This window comes from Hylaeus volcanicus, chromosome 6 (assembly GCF_026283585.1).
Source record: "Hylaeus volcanicus isolate JK05 chromosome 6, UHH_iyHylVolc1.0_haploid, whole genome shotgun sequence".
NCBI classification, from domain to species: domain Eukaryota; kingdom Metazoa; phylum Arthropoda; class Insecta; order Hymenoptera; family Colletidae; genus Hylaeus; species Hylaeus volcanicus.
The window spans coordinates 223,077-245,738 of NC_071981.1; the positions used below are offsets into that span (position 1 = coordinate 223,077).

At 39.8% G+C, this 22,662-nt stretch overlaps 1 protein-coding gene across 15 annotated transcripts in view; it reads left to right on the top strand.

Annotated features, from left to right (window-relative positions):
• LOC128877785 (uncharacterized) overlaps window positions 1-22,662 on the top strand; it is a 175,466-nt gene that overhangs the window by 96,170 nt on the left and 56,634 nt on the right. For 13 of the 15 annotated variants that reach the window (XM_054125296.1, XM_054125295.1, XM_054125293.1 and 10 more), the window contains 2 exons: window positions 18,562-18,740; window positions 20,963-21,232. In XM_054125296.1, the coding sequence (XP_053981271.1) occupies window positions 21,038-21,232 (195 nt within the window). In that variant the 5' untranslated portion in view covers window positions 18,562-18,740; window positions 20,963-21,037. Of the gene's footprint in view, window positions 1-2,608; window positions 2,838-2,881; window positions 3,498-18,561; window positions 18,741-20,962; window positions 21,233-22,662 lie in introns of those variants that run through there. The other 2 variants (XM_054125305.1, XM_054125301.1) reach the window with 2 other exon arrangements.

Sequence of the window (22,662 nt, forward strand, 5' to 3'; positions counted from 1 at the left end):
CATCTTCGTCCAAATTTATATTTATTCTAAAAATTAAATATCTACGCATCTTTTTTATTCAAATACTCGCGGTGAAACCGTACAATTTCGATTCAATTACGTCTACAGCCACCGCGACTATATTTACATACGTACACTTTCTAATTAATAATTATTCCACTCCTTTTATCTTAAAGATATTTAATACCCCGATCGTATACAATCCCGAGAGAAAATTCCTCGAAAACGGACAAAAATCGCTTATCGCTCGTTAATCTAAATAGCTGGAATGATTAGCGTTGATTACTCGTTAATCATAATCCTGAATCGCGTCTGGCTGCCAGCCGTCTTATCGACTGACAAATTCCTCCGGTTTATCGAGCAACTTTCTTCCTGCTCCGCGACGAGTGACACTCGTAGCCTCTTTTCCTGTTGTCACTTCCGCGGTCGAGAAATTTCCAAGGACGCGCGTGTTTTTCTAGAAAAACTGTGTCGCCTCGAGAGTGGCTCTCGTCCGAAGCTCTGCGCTAAAGGTTATCGACACTGTTACGTATTTCACCGTCGTGGAAGCGGCAGGGTGGGGGAGGAGATGGGTTGGAGCGGGGGGAGGCACGATAAGGCCTACTTGTAAAATTCCGATCCTTTCGAAAATACGGATGTTGTTATGGTTTCTCTCGCCGGTTATCGTGTCCGCGTTCGAAACATAGTTTTTGTAAATCTACAGGGTGGAGAAATGTACTTCCCTCGGTGTATTTATTACTTCGTCGATTTGAAATACGTTTCGATGGTTCTTCTTTTAACACGTTCACTGCCAGACTAATACTCGCCAGAAAATTTCTACCGCGATTTAATTTTGTTTACAGACTTTTGGAAACTGCGTAATGAAACATTTATTTTGGTATTTAGTTTTGTAACTTGATCGGAATTCAAGTATTTCATTTAAATTCATTTTCTATGACACTTAACTTTCAGAATTAATAGTTTTCGTTTTTCAGTGAAAAGCACTGTCACCTATATATGAGTGACGTGGCGATCAACGTGTTAATATGATGAGGAGGTTTTAAGAACTCACTTGGTAAATATACTAGAGATATCTTTGGAAGCGGAGAGGGAAGTTTGTAAGTGTAATTAACCTTAATACTGTTTTAATAGTTGTGATTAAAATTTGTGGCAAGGCGATCGAGTCATTTTTCAAATTGACTCGCTTGCTCTGATTCGTTGCCCTCGTAATCGAGAAAAGAAACATACCTCCCGCCTGTTACGTTTTATATGTACATATTTAATATATGTAATAGGCCCAGCATCGTTGTTGTATTAGGTCGTCCTAAAAGTGCATGCCACTTATACTTCTGCTACTCAAATTAATACGTGAAACATATCCTTAAGTGTTATAAGAAAAACGTAATTTTTTTCTCTCATTTTACAATATTTTCTCACCTTTCTGACGTAGTTATTATATCGTCACTGTAAAATTTCTGTAGTTTTTTTTATTAATTAATAATAATTTATTATATTATTATAACGAATATACTCTAACTAACAGATCTTCGATTAAGTCAAGTATTTCAAACAAAAAAGAATTGGTTTACAACTTTCACGTGTCCAAAGTGCTTTCCTCTACTTAATATATTAACCTTTGCTTAAAAGTAACCTAACTCCGCCTAAACCTCCCCAGGTTCTCCTTTTTTCGAGCAGGCACACTGTATATCGGTATTCTAAAGCCTGAGTAGTGACTGTGGGACTGATTGTATGTTCTAACTTCAAAACTTCTGGCAGCACTTTTCTATTATTCACCAACATGCGATCAATCGCTATACTAACTTTAGCCATTTCAAAATGACGTACGTTTATTAATGTACTTTCCTTAATAACAATGTACGTGTGCCAATATTTTTTTTACTATGGATTTTTCTTTTTTTTTACTTTACTTCCTTATAACAAATAACTTCGAACTCTCAGTGAACATACTATTTCTGTCTGTCAGAAGACACTTATAAACATAGTTAACCCCTTGCGCTCGAGTGGCGCCTCTAGGACGACAGATGTAATTTAAAAGTGACATTTTGACCGTACAATTTCAATTTCACTTATATCAGAATACAGATAATTATAAATTGAAACAATAATTCATTGAGTCACGAATATTCGTAGATGTTTCTTATCGAAGTAGAGTTTTTGCTTTTACAGAAATTTATTATAAATATAGACTGGATTTCATTATATAGAACGATGCCTCGAGCGCAAGGGGTTAATATTAATAGATTACTTTAAATTACAAATATATTAACAAAATACTGGGTATGCCAATACTTTTTCGACCCACAGTAACTTAATTTTCGTTCATCGTTGTCAAACGCCTAATTGTCAGACGGTTCATTTCAAATCGACGTAAGCAAGATCGTGATTGGTTGTCATACTCTCTTCGCATCACCGGGGGGGAAATACGCGTCGCATCTCTCCCCTCCACGGTGACATAATCGCGAAACGGCCCCTAATCGAAAGGAAAGGTTCGCTCGGCTACCTGCGGCCAGAGTCGTCGCGGCTTAGGGCGCGAAAGGGTGTCCGCGGGATCGTCTCGCATCGCGTAGCATCGCAATAAACGTGGTTCGCGAGCAGTCGAGTGGTGGTGGTGGTGGTGGTTGGCGAAGGCCAGAGTTAACCGGAGGAGGGGAGGGCCGTCTAAGAAGGGGCTCTGCTAAAGGGGAGGAAAAAGCCAAAAGGAGGAGGGATACGCATCGAACGGAGGCAAAGGAGGCAGTGGCGGTGGCGATGGCGGCCTGTTCGTCGAGCAGGGGGTGGGCGAGACGACGGGGGAGGCCAGAAGAGACACACGACGGTTCCGTGGCATTTGTAGCATTGTAGGTCGTTGCGTTTTACAACGTGACTCCTTAATTTCCGCGAGCAAAGCCGCGCAGTTTCGCTGAAAATCGCCCCCCTCTTTGTGGCTTCCGCGTCGTCGTCGCCCCTGTTGTCGTCTGGTCTCCGTTGCCGAACGGAGGAGCCTCCTTAAGCGGCGATGAAGCGTCTACGAGGACGCTCATGGTACCCTTAATGGTACCGCGAGATCTTTTTGCCTCGGTTTTCCACGGTTTCTGACTCCGACCGCGGATAGCCACGGGACAAAGCCCGCCAGCGCGTGGTCCCCGCGTGGAAACGAGACTCCGTACGCGGTAATTGCGTGGTGTGTTGTTGTTTTTCCACGGCCAGCAGCGAGCGTGCGTGCGTGCGTGCCGTCGTCGGGGTACTCGACGAACTCGACGTTCGACTCGACGTTCCTTTCAACGTGTTCATCCGTGAACGCTCGGTGAAAACGTTGGCTAGGAACAGAGTAGTAACGATCTATTACTTTTTGATGAAACTAACGCGGAGAACAGGTGGCTAGTGATTCCGCGAGTGTACCAAGTGTTTTGGTGACCGTTGAGTGGTAGATTGCACCGAGCCACGCACTTTATCGCACCGAAAGGACTTATCAGTTTCTCGGATCTGTTCATCCGTGTGGCGGGGATCAGAACGATCAGGTTTGTGGAACAAGTGGTTTTGTCCTCCTAGTGGGAACAGGTGGTAGTACTCTACGAGTGTATGAACTGTTCCCAATCTTGGTCTGATAAGTCGTTGACCGTTGCGCGTTAAATGACACTGAATCAGCGGTAGCTCACTGGTAGCTCAGGGCTTATCTGTGTAGGTTCGCGTTTGCACAAGCGACTTTGTGAACTTTGAGGTTCTTATTGAATTCTCCGTTCTCTTGGATCTATCTCTCCGAGTCACAGTGACAACGTTGGGTTTACGCTTCAGGGTTGAGTTACGTGAATTATTCCACGAATTAACTCTTTTGGGGTTAGCTAGGTTATTGTAGGATTGTTGCTAAATTTATTATGATTATACTGCGGATATTTATGAATTTATATCCAGTGTAAATAAGTATTCGTACCTTGGACGTTTGTTGACAAAATTTGTCTACATTAAATAATAACTTTGATGTCTCCAAATAAGTGTTTCATCGCAATTATGTATATAAATGAACATTACACTTGTATATATTTATAACGCAACAATAAGTATTCATACCTTGGACGTTTGTTGACAAAATTTGTCTAAATTAAATAATAGCTTCGATGTCTCCAAATAAATGTTTCATCGCAATTATGTATATAAATGAACTTTACACTTGTATATATTTATAACGAAACATTTAGTTGGAAACATCGAACCTATCACTTAATTTGACTTTCGTGACTTTGCATTAATTTAAACTTTCTTCGATACGCGTAGAAAGAAAATATAAAAATTAAAATGGACATTACAATATTTAGAAGACCTTCGATTACTTGTAATTTAGGTTTCTGTTCTTTTGTATAAACATCCGCAGACTAATTATGAGTGAATAAATCTTTCTGTTAATCGATGATACGCGATCCAACGATTCAAAACAAATAAATAATACTAATAATACTTTTAAATGCTTTATTTATTTCGTCTTACACGACATTCCGTCACCTAGCTAATGACGCCGTTCATAACGCATTACGCATCGATACAAAACAAACAGTACGGCTCAAAGCTTCCTAATGCCGACACATTTGCAAAATCGCGAAACATATCGATTTCGAATACGAATCTGAACACTTTCGATAGTGAAAGAAACGTGTTACTTGATATTTCATACCAATTGTTGTGTTTTTGCAACACGTGTTAATCATCAAGGCTCAAAAACCTCACTGCGTATTTTTCGGTTCACGCAGAGGATCAGAGAATTTCTCTGCGCAAATACACAATTTTGAAAGCGAATGCGAACAATACTATAATTCTACGCAGCTCGACATCATTTAACCCTAACGATTAGATGTTGATGGATTGTTGGGTCTTGAAGGATACTCGGTTAATGCTTTTCCAGTGGCTATACAAAAATGTTTTTTTTTAAATGATATTGTTGGAATGCAACGATTGCCACTTTCGGATCTTGAGGAAAAGGGTCTGTTTTTCCTTAAAACAGAAAGAGAGGTGGGGTCCTGGCAGGGACAGAAAGCGACGACCCTCAGTCCGTCGAAATAAGTCAAGCGGTACGGGTCGTCGTGAATTTCGGACACCTTTCCTCTAACATTCTTATACATGTACATGTATCTGTTGTAATCCTTTAGAAAATAAAATTAATAAAAATACAATTCTAACAGATATATTCCGCATTCGAAAATACTCCGGTCTTCCTGTGATTATCTGCCGACACGCGAGTCGCGGCGTTGTGCTCCGTATCCCCAAGAACTTCCGGTTGCGCGCCACGTCCCGAACGTGACCAAGGAGGCCTCCTCCTCGTTTCCTTTCGCTTTTAACCAGGTGTCGTTTTCTCGTGGTCGTTTTCGAGGCTAAAAGCCGGGAGGAAGTTGCGGGCTGTTCGTAACTCGACCATACTCGCGGCTTGTCGTTCGAATACGTGACCGGCGTGTCGTTGTTTTCGACTTCGTGCCCTTCTTCGAAGAGAGATTACGGGCGGACGCCCTTTTTCTCCGCGAGACGTGGTATACGTTCCGAAAGTTAACCGATTAAACTTCACCGATGGAACTTCACAGGTGCACCGCGCGGTAATAAGAAAAGAAAAAAAAAATGTTGCCAGGGCACCCGGAAACGCTTGATTAAAAAGTTTAAATACCTTTGCCACCGGGAAGATTAAAAACCAGAAACGACGCGGTGGAGGTAGACTTTTCCGCGAATGTAGCTGGCCTGATTTCTGTCCAGGCCTGGGACTATTCGCGTATTAGCGGTGGAATATGAAATGTCTTAACTCTTTGACGGCACGCGATTTAAACGAAAAATAAAACTCGCGCTGGGTTGGAATTGAAATTCCATTGCTTACTCGGGTTCAAAGTTGCTATGAACGTTTAAGTAATAATGTTTTTTATTATGAAACGATTTATACTAATTCGTTTTTAACCCTTAACACTTTATCTACCGGGCTATTTAGAAACGGTCTTTAACACGTTGACTGTCAAACGAACATTCTTGAAAATTTCTGCTAAGATTAAATATTATTTAGACTATCAGAGTCGAGGTAATGAAACTGATTTATCGTAGTATTTACTTTTGTAACTACATCAAAATTCATGAATTTCATTTAGATTCGTCTCCTGTGACGTCTAACTTTCAGAATTAATCTTTCTAGTTCTTGAGTGAAAAACACTGTCACCCATATATGGGTGACATGGCGATCGACGTGTTAATTCAAAAAAAGAATGTTTTACAGCAGCATATGCCAATCTAGGCTGACAATAATTCAGACATAATACAGACTCGTACAGTAAATATATACTTAACAAAACCAAAAGGTATATGTACTTATGCAAAACGAAATAACAATATTAGTATATTAATTGTATAGAATATATTCAACATACATTATTTATATTTTCTCTACGTTTTTCATACTACTGTACATCATGAATGTCATAAGATCCGCGGTCTAGATATAACGATATTCAAATACCCAAGTCTCTAAATAGCACTTGAATTACACTTATCGACTACTCGAGTCACCAAAGCGTTTCTAATTCGATATTCTAATACAGAAAAATCCAACAAGTAGCCCTCCCCCGTTTCTACTTCCGCCTCGCATTCTTAATGACGATTCTTTCACCTCTTCGTCGCCACGTGGCATCTAATTGCACTAATTGCCCGATGCGTCGGCATTTCTCCACGCAGAAAAAGAATCGGTCGATCGGTATGTCGGTTCGTTGCTCGACCCCGATCCTTCGAAACCCTCGTTCGACAAGAAATCATTCTAATAATACATTAGAGAAGTAATTTATTTCCCGACTTCCTCGAAACACTATTTTACAGCAGTAAAAAATATAAATAATATATATACATGTCGAATTGAGTAACCTCTTCCTTTTCGAAGACTGTTAAAAAGTTTCAGAAATATCCTTTAGGTCATTTAGCTTCCAAAAATTGTCCAAGCACCCGAGGAACGATTTAAACTGACTGCTGTTTACTAGTGGGTGGAAAGTGACCTTGAACGACCAAATCTTTTCGCCTCGACGTTAAAAAGCTGCCTTCCGACATTCTCAACGCTTTTTTCCCTAATTCCAACGCGATCACGAGCTCGAGCGATTTCCGGCGCGTCGGGACGCGCAATTGGCAAGCGTGGAACCGACAACGCGCGCGTAATTATACTCCTCTTTGATGTTCACGCTCGGCGCACGAGACTACAATGGAGATTAAAAAAAAAAAAAAAGAAAGAAAAAAGGAAGAAGTAGGGAAAAATAGAGAGAAACCGACTGAAGGGGGTGGGCCGTTGGAGTTTACACCCATTTTTTCGAAAAGACGAAATCGCGTTTTTTTTTCCACTCCCCCTACTAGCCCCTTTTTGTCGGAGCTTTACGCTTTCGAGCCGCTCCTGGCAGCTAGGCTGCGAGAAATATCGCGTAATAAAGCAAAAAGCTCCCTTTGCAAATTTATCTGGCGCGTTTTTCTTTTTTCTCCCTTGCTGTTTCTTTTTTTTCTTCTTTCTTTTTTTTTTTTTTACCTCTCCTCGAAGGTTTACGACCACCGCGCTGGAAATTTCGTTTTTACATAACAGGTAATTTCCAGAATTTACTTTCCCCGATGGGCCGTGCGCGCTGGCGCGTGTTTTACGCGAGATTTTAAAGCCACGATGCCTCGAAAGGAGTTTTGCTAGGTAAAAAAAGAAAAAAATATATATGATGCCGGGGTAACTGAGATTGGCGAAGGGTTTTTACGCGAAATTGGCGTGCCTTGACCGTTCCCGCACGCTTTTCTCAGTCTACGGGAGATCCATAACGCGACGGTGTCGGTCAATGTCTTCTTTGTTCGCTGTTTCGATCGACTAAAGGATTATACACGGTTCAATCCACGTTATGAATTTTTTTAAACGATATTATTAATATTAACTGTAACTCAGTGTTGAAAAATAGGAGCAATCTTTAGCATCCCTTGATAATTATTTTTTTAACCAGTTTAATAATTGTATACAAAAATTCTATTTGAATTCTATTCGTTTCTCTTTTAGAAATTACTTGTATTAAACTGGGCTTGGTCGTAATCCAAAGGTGTAGGCAGATAAGAAGGGGAAATTTGCCTCAGCGCAAATGACGTTCATTTTTTTTAATACATGTTCCTGCGAGTCTTAATTTTAATTTCTCTAAAGACACGTAGATGTAAAGACATCTAAAGATATGTAGAGTGCCTGGTGGTACAAACGAGTAAGGGATGATTCTATGTATATAAAAACTTGAATCAAAAATGTAGAATAAAATTTGTTCATACAACGCTTTATTTTCGAATAAATTTTGCTCTACATTTTTGATTCAATTATTCACGTAGAATCACCTTTCACTCGCTTGTACCACCAATGCACCCTGTATATATTTTACTAGTTTCACAAGGTTTAAACGCGATTTAATCAATTTCCTCGTTTCGCCATTATAATTTCCCCGTCGCGAATTTCCCTCGAAACACTAAATCGAATTCTGCGGTGTAAGCCACCGTCTTTCGCCATTTTTTGGACGACAGCGAGCCCCCGCGCAATTGTCCAAGTTGCGCGTCGGTGTTCAAATATTTGCGATTAACATTGCTCAAATATTCCTGCGCGACAAATATTTTTCAGGCGCGACGCTTTCGAATCGATTCCGCGGAATCGGCCAATGGAAATCGTCGCCGAGTTCCCAAACACCGAGGTACAAATTCCGTGCACGTAGATCTAGCTGTAAACACTGTCGCCAGCACTCGAACGGGCTCGATACCAGTGGCCAGCGCGACTGGGAAATCGGTGATTTTCAATTTCCACGCGGGCGTTTGTTTTCCAACGACGGGTTCGACGTTTCGCCACTTGTTGTGCCTGGAACCTTGTTCCCTCGATCGATGCCGCCCACCGAATCGGGCCAATCTTGTTCCTCTCGGGCAATTACGCTAATCCTTACGTACGAATTTTAAATCGATCGAAACAACGAATAAGTATTTAACGAATAAATATTCGCGATGAATACAATTCGATCGGTGAATCAAAATTAAAATTGGTGAGTAAAGTATACACAGGTGAAACTTCGCCTAAGTGAAGTTTACCTTAAGTTTAACGAATGGTCTATGGCTTAAATTTGTTCGCCTATTATTCGAGTAAAATGAAGTTTTAAAAGTTCAATATCATTCTTATGAAACTTAACGTTTGCGTAGCCTGAACAAACTCAACTCTCGTTACGAAATTCCGAGGATTTAGTAAATTGAAAGATTACTGTATGCGTATTTTTCCTGTAACATTTTCGTACCTTGTACGTGTTTACACTACAGAGTAGGCATACATTTATCGAAGAATTTTTCTAATAAACATTCTAGCCAGCCTCGTTCCAAACATGAATTTCAACAAAACTGTTTAACGCATCGTTGCAAGGTTGCTTTAACTCTGCGAGGCATACTAGGTCAAATAATAAAAGAAAACAATTAGAAACACGGGGATTATGTTCAATTTATTTGGTTTATTGTGCTGTTGCTATTAACATTTTATCTACCGGGCTATTTAGAAACAGTCTTTAACACGTTCACGGCCAGACTAATACTCGCCAGAAAATTTCTACCGCGATTTAATTTTGTTTACAGACTTTTGAAAACTGCGTAATGAAACATTTATTTTGGTATTTAGTTTTGCAATTTCATCAAAATTCAAGCATTTTATTTAAATTTATTTTCTATGACACTTAATTTTCAGAATTAATAGTTTTTGTTTTTCAGTGAAAAGCACTGTCACCCATATATGGGTGACGTGGCGATCAACGTGTTAATTTAAACAAGAATGTTCTACGGTAGCATATGCCAATTTAGGCTGACAATAATTTCTCCATACTGTTACTGGGTACATTGAAAGTCAAGTCTGTTTCCAAACACGGATCATTGTAACTAGACAACCATCGACACAGTAAATAAATTCCAATAACTAAATATTGCAATTAAAAAGCCTATAAATAGGCTCCCGGTAAATAAAGTGTTAAAATAAAAGTCGCATACAACTTTGAATTTCTTCGTCTTGAAAGTGAGCTAATTTCCCCTGGAAAAGTCGCGGTTCTCGCGCTGAGAACGATACCAAACGCGTTCATGGTCGACCGATTCCGCGTTGCAACGTGGAGTACGGAGCTATCGAAGCACCAGAGAGAAGAACAATAGCGTGTCTCTGTTTTTTCCTCTGGTGTCGTCTCCATGAAACGGTAGAGGCCAGTGTGACGTAGCACGTGCGTGCACGAGGCAAAGAGAGCGGCGAATACGCCCCCTCGTGTGCGAGAGAGAGAGAGAGAGAGAGAGAGAGAGAGAGAGAGAGAGAGAGAGCCTCCGCACAGCATGCAACAAGCTTTATCTCGGTGCTGTGATAAAGCGACTATCGCGACCACTCGACGCGCGCGACCCTCTCGCTTTCGATGGAAAAAGTCCCTAGGAGATTCCGTCGTTTGCGTCGATTCGAACATTCTATTACTCAAAGGCTCGGATAGCAAAGAATAGGAGAAATTCTTTAAAAAATTAAGATTTATAATACTAGAAATAAAAGATAAACTTTTCACTCCTGGTGGATATAAAACAGTGCTTAATTCTTTATTTACTGGCGGGTTTTACGAGTCCAGTCAATTTTCTCGTGGCACTGTATTAATTAAATGGTTTGAAAACTATTATGACTTTCAAGTACGCTTGTATGAAGGTCGTTTTTAATTGTTACATGGTAACACAAGATTTTTCTTTTGGAAGCTTGTTAGAGACAACTCTAAAAGATGATATAAAACCAAGATGGACGCCTAGATTTTTGAAATTTTTGAGAAAGTCAGTAAATATGTAAAGGGTTGAACCGTGGAATGAGATATTCAATTTTGCAGTTTTTGTTTATTATCGAGGACTAACTTCTTCATTTTTATGGGAAACAAAGATCTTCCGTTACATGTAGTTGCAATACAGTGACATACTTTGTTATCTCTTATATGCATACAGGGTGTCTTGTTTAAGTGAGTACAGCAGGATATCTCGAAAGATGTTGTAGTGATTAAAAATCTGTTCCTACAAAAATTGTTTGGTAGGACGGGCTACATCATGTAGTAATAATTGTTTTCTTGTGGGTGGAGTACTAGTGGAGATCCAGAGGTCAATGAATGCTCTCTTTGAATTTGTCTCAGTGCCTGCTATTACTTTCTGAAGGAAAACATATATCATTCTATTTAAAAAAATCAGATTGACCTGCAGATCTCTATTAGCTCGTTCTACCAAACAGCTTTTGTAGCTACAGAATTTTAATAACTATAGAGATATCTTGCTGTAATAAGACACCCTGTATACGTCTTACATGTCAGACATAGCTCAACTTAGGACCGGAACGGTATATGCTTACTTTGAATAGCTTATTTCAATTTTCTAGTATCTATTTTATCAAAGGATTTTTGTCCACCCTCTTAATTTCGTCTTCTTCGAGAAGCTTCCCTCTGGAAGCACCATACTCCGAAAAGTACATTCGCGAGCCGCGTAAGTGAAACGTAAACCCAGATCGTTTATGGTGCAGCTTCCCATGGCGGAAGACTCGTTTCTTCGTTTCGAGAAAATAAACGGGCCGCTTCGCAGGCGGCATGAGCAACTCGCGACCGCGGAACCGTTATGGCAGACTATTATTGCACATGGAGGAAGATCTTTCTCGTAACAGCCAGGGACGATCGGAAGAGTCTAAATGAATCTAAAACAAACGTGGCCAACGCTTTATTCGAATAGTAGGTGACGAATGAAAACAATTCGTACTTACATTCTTATTTCTTCGCTGTGAAGTAAAGAAGTTCGTAGCTTCTATAACAGAACGCTTTGGAATTTTATACGATCTATCCAAGATATTATTTTGAAATTTTCCATCGTTGTTTATATATACAGTCAGTCCCATAAATATTCGAACAAAATCTGTCACCCATGACGTGGCGATCAACGTGTTAATAGACATAGAAGCTGCAAATATTTCTGGGACTGACTGTATCTTCACATAAATTATTTCATAGTTGAAATTGAACGACAGTTGAAAATCCGCGCTAGGTTCTAGAATACCTAGCTATTCCAGTACTCGAATAATAATATTGAAATAGTCCGGATTCTAATTGCGAGGGGGGAACAATTTCGCTACGCTATCGATTCCATCGAGCACCGAACGCAGAACAGGTGGGGAGACCGCCACAGGTACGATTAATCCTGAAAAGCTCGAATTAAAAAATGAGGAGAAGCTCGAGTTTTAATTATCCGTACCTCTAAAACCGCTCACGCTGGTGAATTAATAAAGAAAGGATCGAGAGACGAGCACAAAGTCGCTTTTCTTTTCAATTTCTTCCCAGCGAGCGAGTTAAAGTCAACAGCGTATTAATTCCAAAGTTCCCTTTAAGCCGATTTTCGAACAGTCGAAGTTTCCTCGGGCATCGATGCTTTTCCCTCCAATTTCGCGCAGCGTTATCGAACTCGTCCAATTACGCGACACGATAAATCTCTTCGATAATTTCCAGATTTGTTGTTTCTTTTGTGCCTCTCTCTCCCTCCCTCCTTCTCTGTGCGAGATAAATCGAAAGTAAAGCGTAACTTCTTTGATAACGATGGGGAAAAGTTACGTCGAAATTTACAAACCCTGTTCGACAACTTTACATTCCTCCTCTCTTTCTCTCTTTCTCTCTCTATTCCTTTCTCTCTCTTCCTTTCTCTCTCTCTCGCTGCCGAGAGAACTTTCGATCTCGAAACAGCGAAGGGCGGGGAAAGAGGCTCGGAAAAGTTGAAACAATGGCTCGACGGTCGACAGGAACGACGGGGCGGTGGTTTAATTAACCTTAAACGCCGGACAAAGGTGCGGTGGATTTGAATTTGGGGCGAAGAGGAAAAGAAACTGGCCGGTACTTTCCGCGCAACAATTGAAAATAACTCCGCGGATACTTTCGGTAGAGCCCCCGGGCCCGAAACGACAATCGTTCCGAGTCGAAACTTCGCCGGACGGGAAGCCGTGGAACTTCCAAGACTGCAATTAACTGTCGCGGAACAACTACGAGTAATTCGGGCAAGTTCGCGGGAATTACGTTTTTCGATCGAGAAAAAAAAAGAGAGAAGAAGAAGAGGGGGTGGAGGAGAGAAGCTATCCGAAGCAAACTGCTGAACTATGCGCCGAGTAGAGATATCCCGGTGGGAGATTTCCGATAAAAACGACCTTTCCTTTCCACCGCCCCGTGCCCTTTGCCCCCGGGAAAGGGAAAAAACTAGAGGTCGGGGAAGATCAACCCTTACGCGGTTATCGATAACTCCGCGATTTAACAAAACGGACGAAACCCACAACGGCCAAGTCAAATTTAATTAAACGTTAATTACTCGCGCATCGTCGAAACGAAGTGCACGTGAAAATTTATGTAACACCTTTAGAAGTATATTAACGAACACACAAAGTTTCATTTAAATCCATTTTAATTTAAAAAAAAAATCAACTTCGTTCATTTTTCGACCCCGTGAGCAATCTCGCTCTCGATTCCAATCGGTTACAAAAATATTAATAACTCTCGCATTGCCCAACCATGCTTCGCTCAAAAATTCACGCGAGGTCTCTCCAGGTACATTAACAAACACGAAAAGTTTCGTTGCGATCGGTCGCGTGGTTCTCGCCGAAAAAAATGTCAAAGACGGCGCCGCGTTCGCAGACGTCGCGGTAGCCAACCCTTAGCGATGACGACATCGGATCCAGTTTTAATTGAGCCCATGTCGGGGGATAATTAGCGCCGAGGGCAATCGCGCTGTTCGTGGCAGTCTGCGTGGTATCTAGGGTCGGATCGAACACGGTTGGTCGCGGGGTTAACCCGATTTCCCAATTCGATCCGGATTTCCAAAAGGTCAACGCGTCGCGGCTCTCCTCCGTGTCCCGAGGAGCCCGGGCATATTCGCCGAGGCGAAAGGTACTCCAATCCGATCCGTAAACACAATAGAAAGTATCTCGGGGAATCTAGGCTACCCGAACGAGTCTCTTTCTCCGTTGCGCACGCGCTGAAACTTACGTGGTTCTCGCGTGCACCGAGACCTAAATACCGTGCTACCCTCGGGGTGCGACAAAAACTCTATCGACATCCGGTTACTTCCTGGAGTACGACCTTTTGACGCGCCATCGACATTTCTTCGACGGGGAATGGCCCGCAGACGGGAGCGAGAGACTCGCAGGGGTGAAGTAGTCCTCGTTTAGGATACTAAAACGCGTGGGGCATCGTGGACGCGTTTTTATCGAGCTTATCTCAGAGATGTTACATCTCTTTAGATGTTACGTCGTTAGATCTTTAAGAGCATTGAGGTTGTTACATGATTCTTTCTGTGTAGGTGATCTGCTGCATTATTATTTGAAATATTTCTCTAATTAAATTTACAGAAATAGGAGATATATTTGAAGAATATAATAAAAATTAAATTAATGTTTTTGACGGTATGAATGTTGTAAAAGCTTTATTTACTGTGAATGTGCTGTCAATCTTTTTAATATTCTTGTAAAGTTCACGTTATAATATTTGCAGAATAAAATAAATTCCTATTTAGGTTCAATTTTTTTAGGCACGTTCGCAAAGATTTTATTTTGCATAAAGATCCGCAGTCTAGTTATAACAAATATTTACTAAAGAAAATTGACCAATAATAGAACAAGTAAATAATAGAACAATTGATAAATTGTATCTAATCTTCAATAGTCTCGAGACAAAATTCTCGGAGACAACTTTCTCTTTTGAAATTTTCAGGAGTTTTAGTCCGGCAGCGAGCGTGTTAAAAAAGACTATTTTACTATAAACGAAATGTTGGATGAACTTTGCCTTCTACTCACCCTTCCAAACGTCAACACTTTTCGTTAAAATAAAGCGCAATTTTTTTATCCTCTTTTACCGATGGACGAGTGGTGAGAACGAATGGTAGAAGATTGGAGGAAGTGAAAATAAAGATGGCGTCGGGGAAGAATTTGACAGAGGGAAGGTGACGGGATTGACAAGGACGAAGGCGGGAGGACGAAATTGGGAAGATGGCGGAAGGGAGGAGGGGATGGGATCGTAATTTCGCGTGAATTCGCGCCTTGTCGGTTATTCGCGTATTGTACTCTCAGCGTTTTCCGATACGTGGAATTTATTGATTCCCACGATCCACCGACGAGCACCGAGGAGGCTCCTCTAGCCTGAGGGGAATTTTAAAACCGCAGTGGAGCGTGCAGCCTAAACTCCTCTATACCTTAGATATTACACGCGATCCCCGCCAAAGAACCCGTTAAACTCGAAACGCAAGAAGAATCTCAAAAAATATCCCAACTACTATTCATTCCAAATCTGTACCAATTTTTTACTGTCTGAAATTATTCAATTGATATTTATGTGCGTGTTTAGAGATTCCTAAATAAATTTACAATCTATCGTTGTTTTTAAAAAAGCGTGGATGCTCTAAATGTGACTATCCAAGGCGCCCATTAATAATATTCATCTTTAAAAGAAAGTCTGTAGGACTCTTCTACTCACAAACACATACATTCAATCTCATAATTACTCGTACCCTCCATGTCTATATGAAGAAACTTGTTTAAATTAAATGGTAGATTTGATGTTTCCAAGTGTATCCTTGTATAAACATGTTGGTATATACAAAAAGATATATATATATATATAAAAGAAGTTTCACAAAATCAAATAATAGTTTTGATATTACCAAATGAATTTGTTACACATGTATATGAATAACCTTATACATGTACACATTCATATGAAGATAATTTATACATGTATACATTTATACAAAGATATAAATTTATACATGTATAAGCTTTATATACATATGTATAATGAAAAATTAATTTGGTGATATAAAAATTATTATTTAAATTTATATGAAGATAATTGATACATGTACAAGCTTATTCATATACATATTTATAATGAAAAATTCATTTAGTAATATAAAACTTATTATTTAATTTCGCCAAACTTCTTATTAAAGACTTCTTATAATAGACATAGAGGGTATTATTTATGATATTGTCTCTCCTTAAACAAATTAAACACTAACACCTGAACACCTTTCGTTGCCACCGAAGAGCGTTTCTGTTTTTATCCGGGATAGAATGAACAGTCAAGTAACTTACGTGGTAAACAAGGTTCTGATACCGTGTCGCCCTTCGTTAGGAGGGTAACAGTCGCTAACTGGCTGTCACTAGATTCGCCAAATCAGCTTTCCAATCGACCCGTAACGAGAGCTTTATCAAGCGATGAAAGCTAAATGTCGATATTTGACTTTCTCGGTTTTGCGAAGTCGGTGCTGATAATTATGCTAATAGATACAAGCGGTTCGCGATAATCGTTTCCAGATAATGCAACCGGAGGAACTTCTTTTCTGCGAGTTCGCCCGGGAACTTTCTTTTCTCCCAAGTTGTTAGGATACTTTGCTCCGGATTCTGTCCATTGGCAACCTCTGAAAAGCTTCGGGTTTGGACGCCGACTTTTCCGTTTTCTTGCTTTCGAGTTCTGCTTTCTATTTTAACTCTAGGAGAATCTCTCAGGTCTTGACCCTTTTTTCGCATTATTTATTTAACTCGCTTTCTTCGGTTATTGTAGTCGATTCGAGTGGGCCACGAATGACTTTATTTAATTATAGACGCCTTAATCAGGTCAATAAGTGACTTATTGCAACGAGTCTGCGAATAACGGAAAGAGGGCACTTGGATGAAATTAGATTCGGTGAACTTTAAAACTCCCGATGAAAGAATTCCAACACAGAAAAATAATTAACAAACTGTATTTTTGTAAGTTCATCAAAAATGGAGTATTCTTCGAGAAGACAACACGGTAACTGCCTTCTAAGAAAGGTGTTTCAAGCACCAAGAAAGGAGTAAAAATAAGTTGATCAAAGGACCCCGACCTAACCCAGACGCGTTTAGGGGGGTATCCTGAATTAGGAGATCTAAAAAAAGCGGTTTTTTGTGAATTTTTGTAGGATGGAAAAAAGTAATTAATTCTATCAAACTTTTTATCCTATTTTCATACATATTTGAGTAGTCTGTACAACTTTTTTCAACAAGAAATATTCAAATTGAGTCGACTGTAACGCAAATTCGTAGATCAGCTTACAGTTAAAACCTCCTATCGGCGGGAAAGATGCAGGTCGTAATTTTGGTTTGACAAAACAAAACCAAAAGAAATTTTCATTTTCATGCATTTTTCTTCTATGTGAACTAGGAAAAACCCGCAAAACGGTGAAATGTGAAATTACTGCAAGTTTGAAGAAAAGAACGAGTTCCTGGGGTGAAAAAAATTACTTTAACTTGATAAAAAAGTTGTTTAAAATTTTGTTTATTTGAAATTTCTTAGTTCACATAGAAGAAAAATGTATGAAAATGAAAATTTCTCTTGGTTTTTTTGTGTCAAACCAAAATTACGACCTGCATCTTTCCCGCCGATAGGAGGGTTTAATTGTGAGGTGCTCTACAAATGTTCGTCACAGTCGACTAAATTTGAATATTTCTTGTTGAAAAAATGTGTACAGACTACTCAAATACGTATGAAAATAGGATAAATAGTTCGATAAATTTAATTATTTTTTTCCATCCTAAAAAAATTCATGAAAAACCGCTTTTTTTAGACCTCCTAATTCAGGATACTCCCTTAAACGAGTGCCTTCCGTTCCTTTCTTAGCGCGGAGATTCAACTGTCCGTTAGACGTCTCGGTAGCTTTCTTTCTTTCCAATGTTTTTCTTTTCCACAAGAAAGGAGAAACGGAATAGCAAACACCGGGGCACGATCGATAACCAGCATACGGACAGAGGGGGGAGTCGTCGATTTAATAGTAATTACCAGCTTTCATCGTTGTTCCCCGAGACAAACGATCGTTGACACGGTAGGGAGCAACTGTTCGCGTCACACTTCTCCGCCAGCGGAATTTCTTATTTCCTTTCCGACGTCTATACTTAACCGTCCAACGTCGAGTCATAGGCGAGTAAGCATCGAAGCGAATTGCCACGTAAAAGTGGTCGACCGGTTCCGTCCACGGAGTTGCAAATTAAATACCTCGATTGTTTCCGGACAGCGATTTTCCGGAAGTCGGAATCGCTTCAGTCAAATATAAACCGTACACCCCATAGAAATTAGTGAAAGGATCAAAATTCAAGCATAATTACAGTATTCCCAAAACAAGTCGATTTAGAGAAATTTCTTACGTGGAAACTGTGCAATGTAAGTTCGTGTTATAAAAAATATGACGAGGTTATTTTGTAATATTTCTCAATTCAAATTTTATGGGATATACTTGGAAGCATGTACATTCGTTTATTTAAATTGGGACTTTTCTCATGGCGTAGTTCTCGCGTTAGAAAACAAGCATCTACTCGTTTGGGCCAGGTGTTGAATTAGTTGCACTTCTAACCAGTTAAAAAGCATCTTTATTTGAATCGTGTACCTTGTACATAATTTCCATTTCGTTTATTACAAAAATCCAACGTAAGTAATCAACAAAATAACCAACAAAATAATTATCGTATAATAACTGGCGAATTCAAGTGTGATTGTTGGATTTTGCCAGACGCTTTCATTGACCAACTGGTGTCGTGTGTTTCAGGGAGAGTGAGGCGCGGCAACGCAAAGGGAAATCACGATCGACGCGCACATCCGAACTGATGCAAGCGTAAATGCTTCGTGCACTTTCGGCGTGGAAACATTCGTCCGATTGATAGAGGCCCCGGGTCGGTTTGACTTCGGGAACGAGCCTAACGAGTGGCCTCCCATCCACCGATATCTGTAAGACATCATTTAGAACAATACTTTTACCTCGAACTTCTATTAACGTGCTTGATTCTCGCGTAGGTGCGTAAAAAGACACAACTTTTCCTTTTCGATGGCTATAAATGAACTTGAGTCACTTTCAAAATAAATATGTTTGTCATTCTATTTACCAGTTAATTTCTTTGTAACAAAAGAGATTCTTCGTTGAGATTTTAAATATATTTGTTACAATTTGCTTGAAAATGAAAAGATAACGTAGAAATGTACATATTAAAATAACTAGCTTCATTTTTTGAACATAAAGTATTTTATCAGTAATGTACTCGTCAATGAAGTACCCCAATCGAAGGACTTATCGATTTATTACGATTTATCCACGTTACCAACAGAGTCTAGTGAATTTTATCGATCTAGTGAATTCTACTTTAACACGTTCACGCCGGCGCTGTGATTCGTGTTTCTCGCCATGAGGCGGCGCGATGGTACACGCCATTTGATAGCCACGCGAGCGTGAATCACCGGTGATGCACGCCGCCCGCTGGCGTGACATATAAGTATGTACCACCGGTGGGTCACACTCATATAAAATACGAATTCGATATTCAAGGCAGCAATTTATCCTCGCAATGCTTTCGAAACCTAACTTCCACTCCTTTCAGTTTTCCCTGAAATTATTGGAACAAAGTAGCTTAACAGGAAACGCAAATTGCCGAAGCCACGAACCGGTCGCAATTTTTAAACGTAATTTTCCGCGCTGTTTAGTCGAACGATCATTGATTAGTCCAGACGTCGTGGGAATGTGAAAAGTGTCGGTATGCTAATCTGGTTGCAAGCGATTCGACTCGAGTCACGTATCGCTCGACTCTACAGTGTGTATCGAGCAATTAAGGCTATTTCGTATCAAGATCTTTTTCTTCAGGCTCGCTAATTAGTCGATACCCCACGCTGAGCTCTCTATCATCCTCGTGTATGTTTTCTCCTATATTTCTCTCGGACGAAATATATTAGTTTGTCCCGAAAGTTTCTTTCGCGAGTTGCACTCAATTATTTTATGTGGTCGTGTTTATATAAATAGACAACCTAATTTCATAGATATTCATGTTGCAACAGTAATGGAGCGAAATGAATTGAGCACAATTCAGTAATGTAACATAAAACATAAAATATTGTGCATCTATTACTTATTAATAAAGCGAAAGAAACTTTTGGGACAACCTAATAATTGGGAGCAAGTCCCAGAAAAGTCAATCGGTCACGTCTTTCGATAGCCTGCAAGTCTCTTCTTTTCTGAGTTCTGAAAGGTGGTAGAAAAATTCTGGTCGTACGTAATTTTCTTGGGTAAAATAGAGCTTGCTGTCGATATTACAGAAAGAGTACAGCAACCAGCTCTATCATTGGTTGATACATACCTCTTGAAGAGTCTAGGAGTTCGATCGCCGAGTTTCATATATTCTTTGACAGAGCGAAACAACGAGGTATGTCGGTGAAACAATCTAATTCAACGATGAAACTTTATTATTATCATTAACTTTTTTTTTTTGGAAAATTTTACCATCATATTCCTGACATTTTTCTAATTAAAATGAGACCAAAGACGGTATAATTCGGACGATATTTACCATTCATCTTTTTTTAGTTAGTGTTGTACGATATACGATACATAGTTGTTAGATACATAAGTTGTTACAAGTAAATACGTTGCGAATTATGTCGTGTTTGGTCTCATTTTAATCAGAAAAATGTAAAGAATATTTAAAATAAAAGTTTTACAGCATAAAAGTTAATAATAAGAAAGGTGCACCGATGCATTACATTGTTTCACCGACATGCCTCGTTGTTTTCGCTCCGTCCTCTTCTTTATCCACTGTCCTTTTCTACGTTCGACGGACGTCGGCAAACATCAAAGAATTTACGATGTCCACGTTAGTTGCACAAGGTCAGTCCCGAGCTTGTGCGGTTAACGAGACATTACTGTACCTCACTATTCAAGATCAACGTATTACAGGGTAGAAAAGTATTGTCAAAAGTGAGATCGTGTTAGAGGGGATCTCTAAAGGCTAACGACTCCCCCAATTGGAGGACAAAGATCGCAGAGGTCCCGTTGCGAAGTGGATCGTTGATCGCAGGAAACAAAGCCCTGTGTCCTGACTCGGTCTTCCAATTGTCCCGTTTAACCGCGATCCTTCGTCGGCCGACTATGGTCCCCCGATCCTCCTGACGTTGAACTAATGTTCCAGTGGCGGTGGGATCACGGTGAACCACAGCAACGGGTCCAGGCTGTTCCAGAGTCGGTGGGTCTACCAGATTCGCGCATGCTTCAGCAACGAGGCGGTTCATCCACGACACCTCCCGCGACGTCATCGTCCAACATGTTCCCCCAACAGTATTGTCTACGATGGAAGTACCATCACAGCAACCTACAGACCATGTTCTCACAGTTGCTGGAGCGGCAAGCGTACTGCGACGTCACTCTGGCCTGCGAGGGCAAGACTCTGAGAGCGCACAAGGTAAAGATAAATCCATTTTTTTAGCTAAGTAATAGGAGGCGTGATCCGTACGAGATCGTTGGTAGCTCGAACTTTAACACATTGACAAAAGAAACGATACTTGTGAATAATATGAATCTCTTTTTATTTAATTGGAATTTATTTTTATTGAATTTAAACTTGTACTTAATTTGGGACTTTTCCAAATTCACAAATTCTGTGCAGATTTATTTTGTTTAACTTCAGAATTAATTTATTTAGTTCTTTAGTGAAAAATCCTGTCACTCGTGTATGAATGACGTGGCCTTTCAACGTGTTAAGGGACACTCGTGTTAGGAGAAGGTACTTTGTTTATAAGAATGAGCAGGCTATCGTTACAACAAAACCTGATGTTCATATAGCAAAGAATGCTATAGGGAATTGTGGTTGTGAAAGAAAGGATTATTTTTATTATATTTATCTGGAAAGTCCATGCCGATTTTTAGTAAAACAAATGACATGTGTACATCCCTTAAAAAGTGGAAAGCTTGGCGAACAACATTGGTATTTATGTAATTCAATAAATACTATCGGTTACATAAATAAATAAATTCGTACCCCCTATGTCTATCGAAGACATTCATCTAAATTAAATGATAGGCTTCATGTTCCCAAATAAATATTCATTATAAACATTTTTATGTGAAAAGTTTATACGTGTAAGAATGTATCGTGAAACATTTATTTGAAAACATCAAACTCATCATTTAATTTGGACAAATTTCTTTAATAGACATAGAGGGTACGAATACGAATCAGTGTAATAAATATTCGTACAAAAATCAATTCAAACTGAAACTTCATATATTTATTTTATTAATAAATTTTAGGGGAAGAAATAATTACCCAACTTTACTTACTTTTAATGTTAACCCTTTCTTTTCTCAAGTACATACTTCAAATGTGCCATTGAATTTTTCTTAAAAATCGGCACGAACTTTTTGTACAACCAAATAATTCACCTAGTCTTTGAATGATTTTAGAATAGAGTTATCACAAACAAATTCCCGTATTTTAATAAAAAGGCCCGCGAGTACTTTGTCGAACGCAGGAGAAGCAATTTCCCGCGAATAATTTCACGCGTTATCAAGACTGCACGACGAAAATAAAAATGTAAATCGGTATTTTCGAGGCGACAAACACGAGTGCCCTCTTAAGGGCCGTTGCTTTAACCAACGGGGATCACTAAACGGTGAAACTTTAACGAAGCCTCCGACGGCCGTGGCAAATTAAATTACAAATTTCGCTCGGGCGAAGGTTTACATCGATTGACCCCTTCATTTTCTATGACGCATTTCCGTACACCCGAGACTTCTATTTTCAGTGAATAAACGACGGGGCTGACGAGAGAAGGAGAGAGAGAGAGAGAGAGAGAGAGAGAGAGAGAGAGAGAGAGAGAGAGAGAGAGAGAG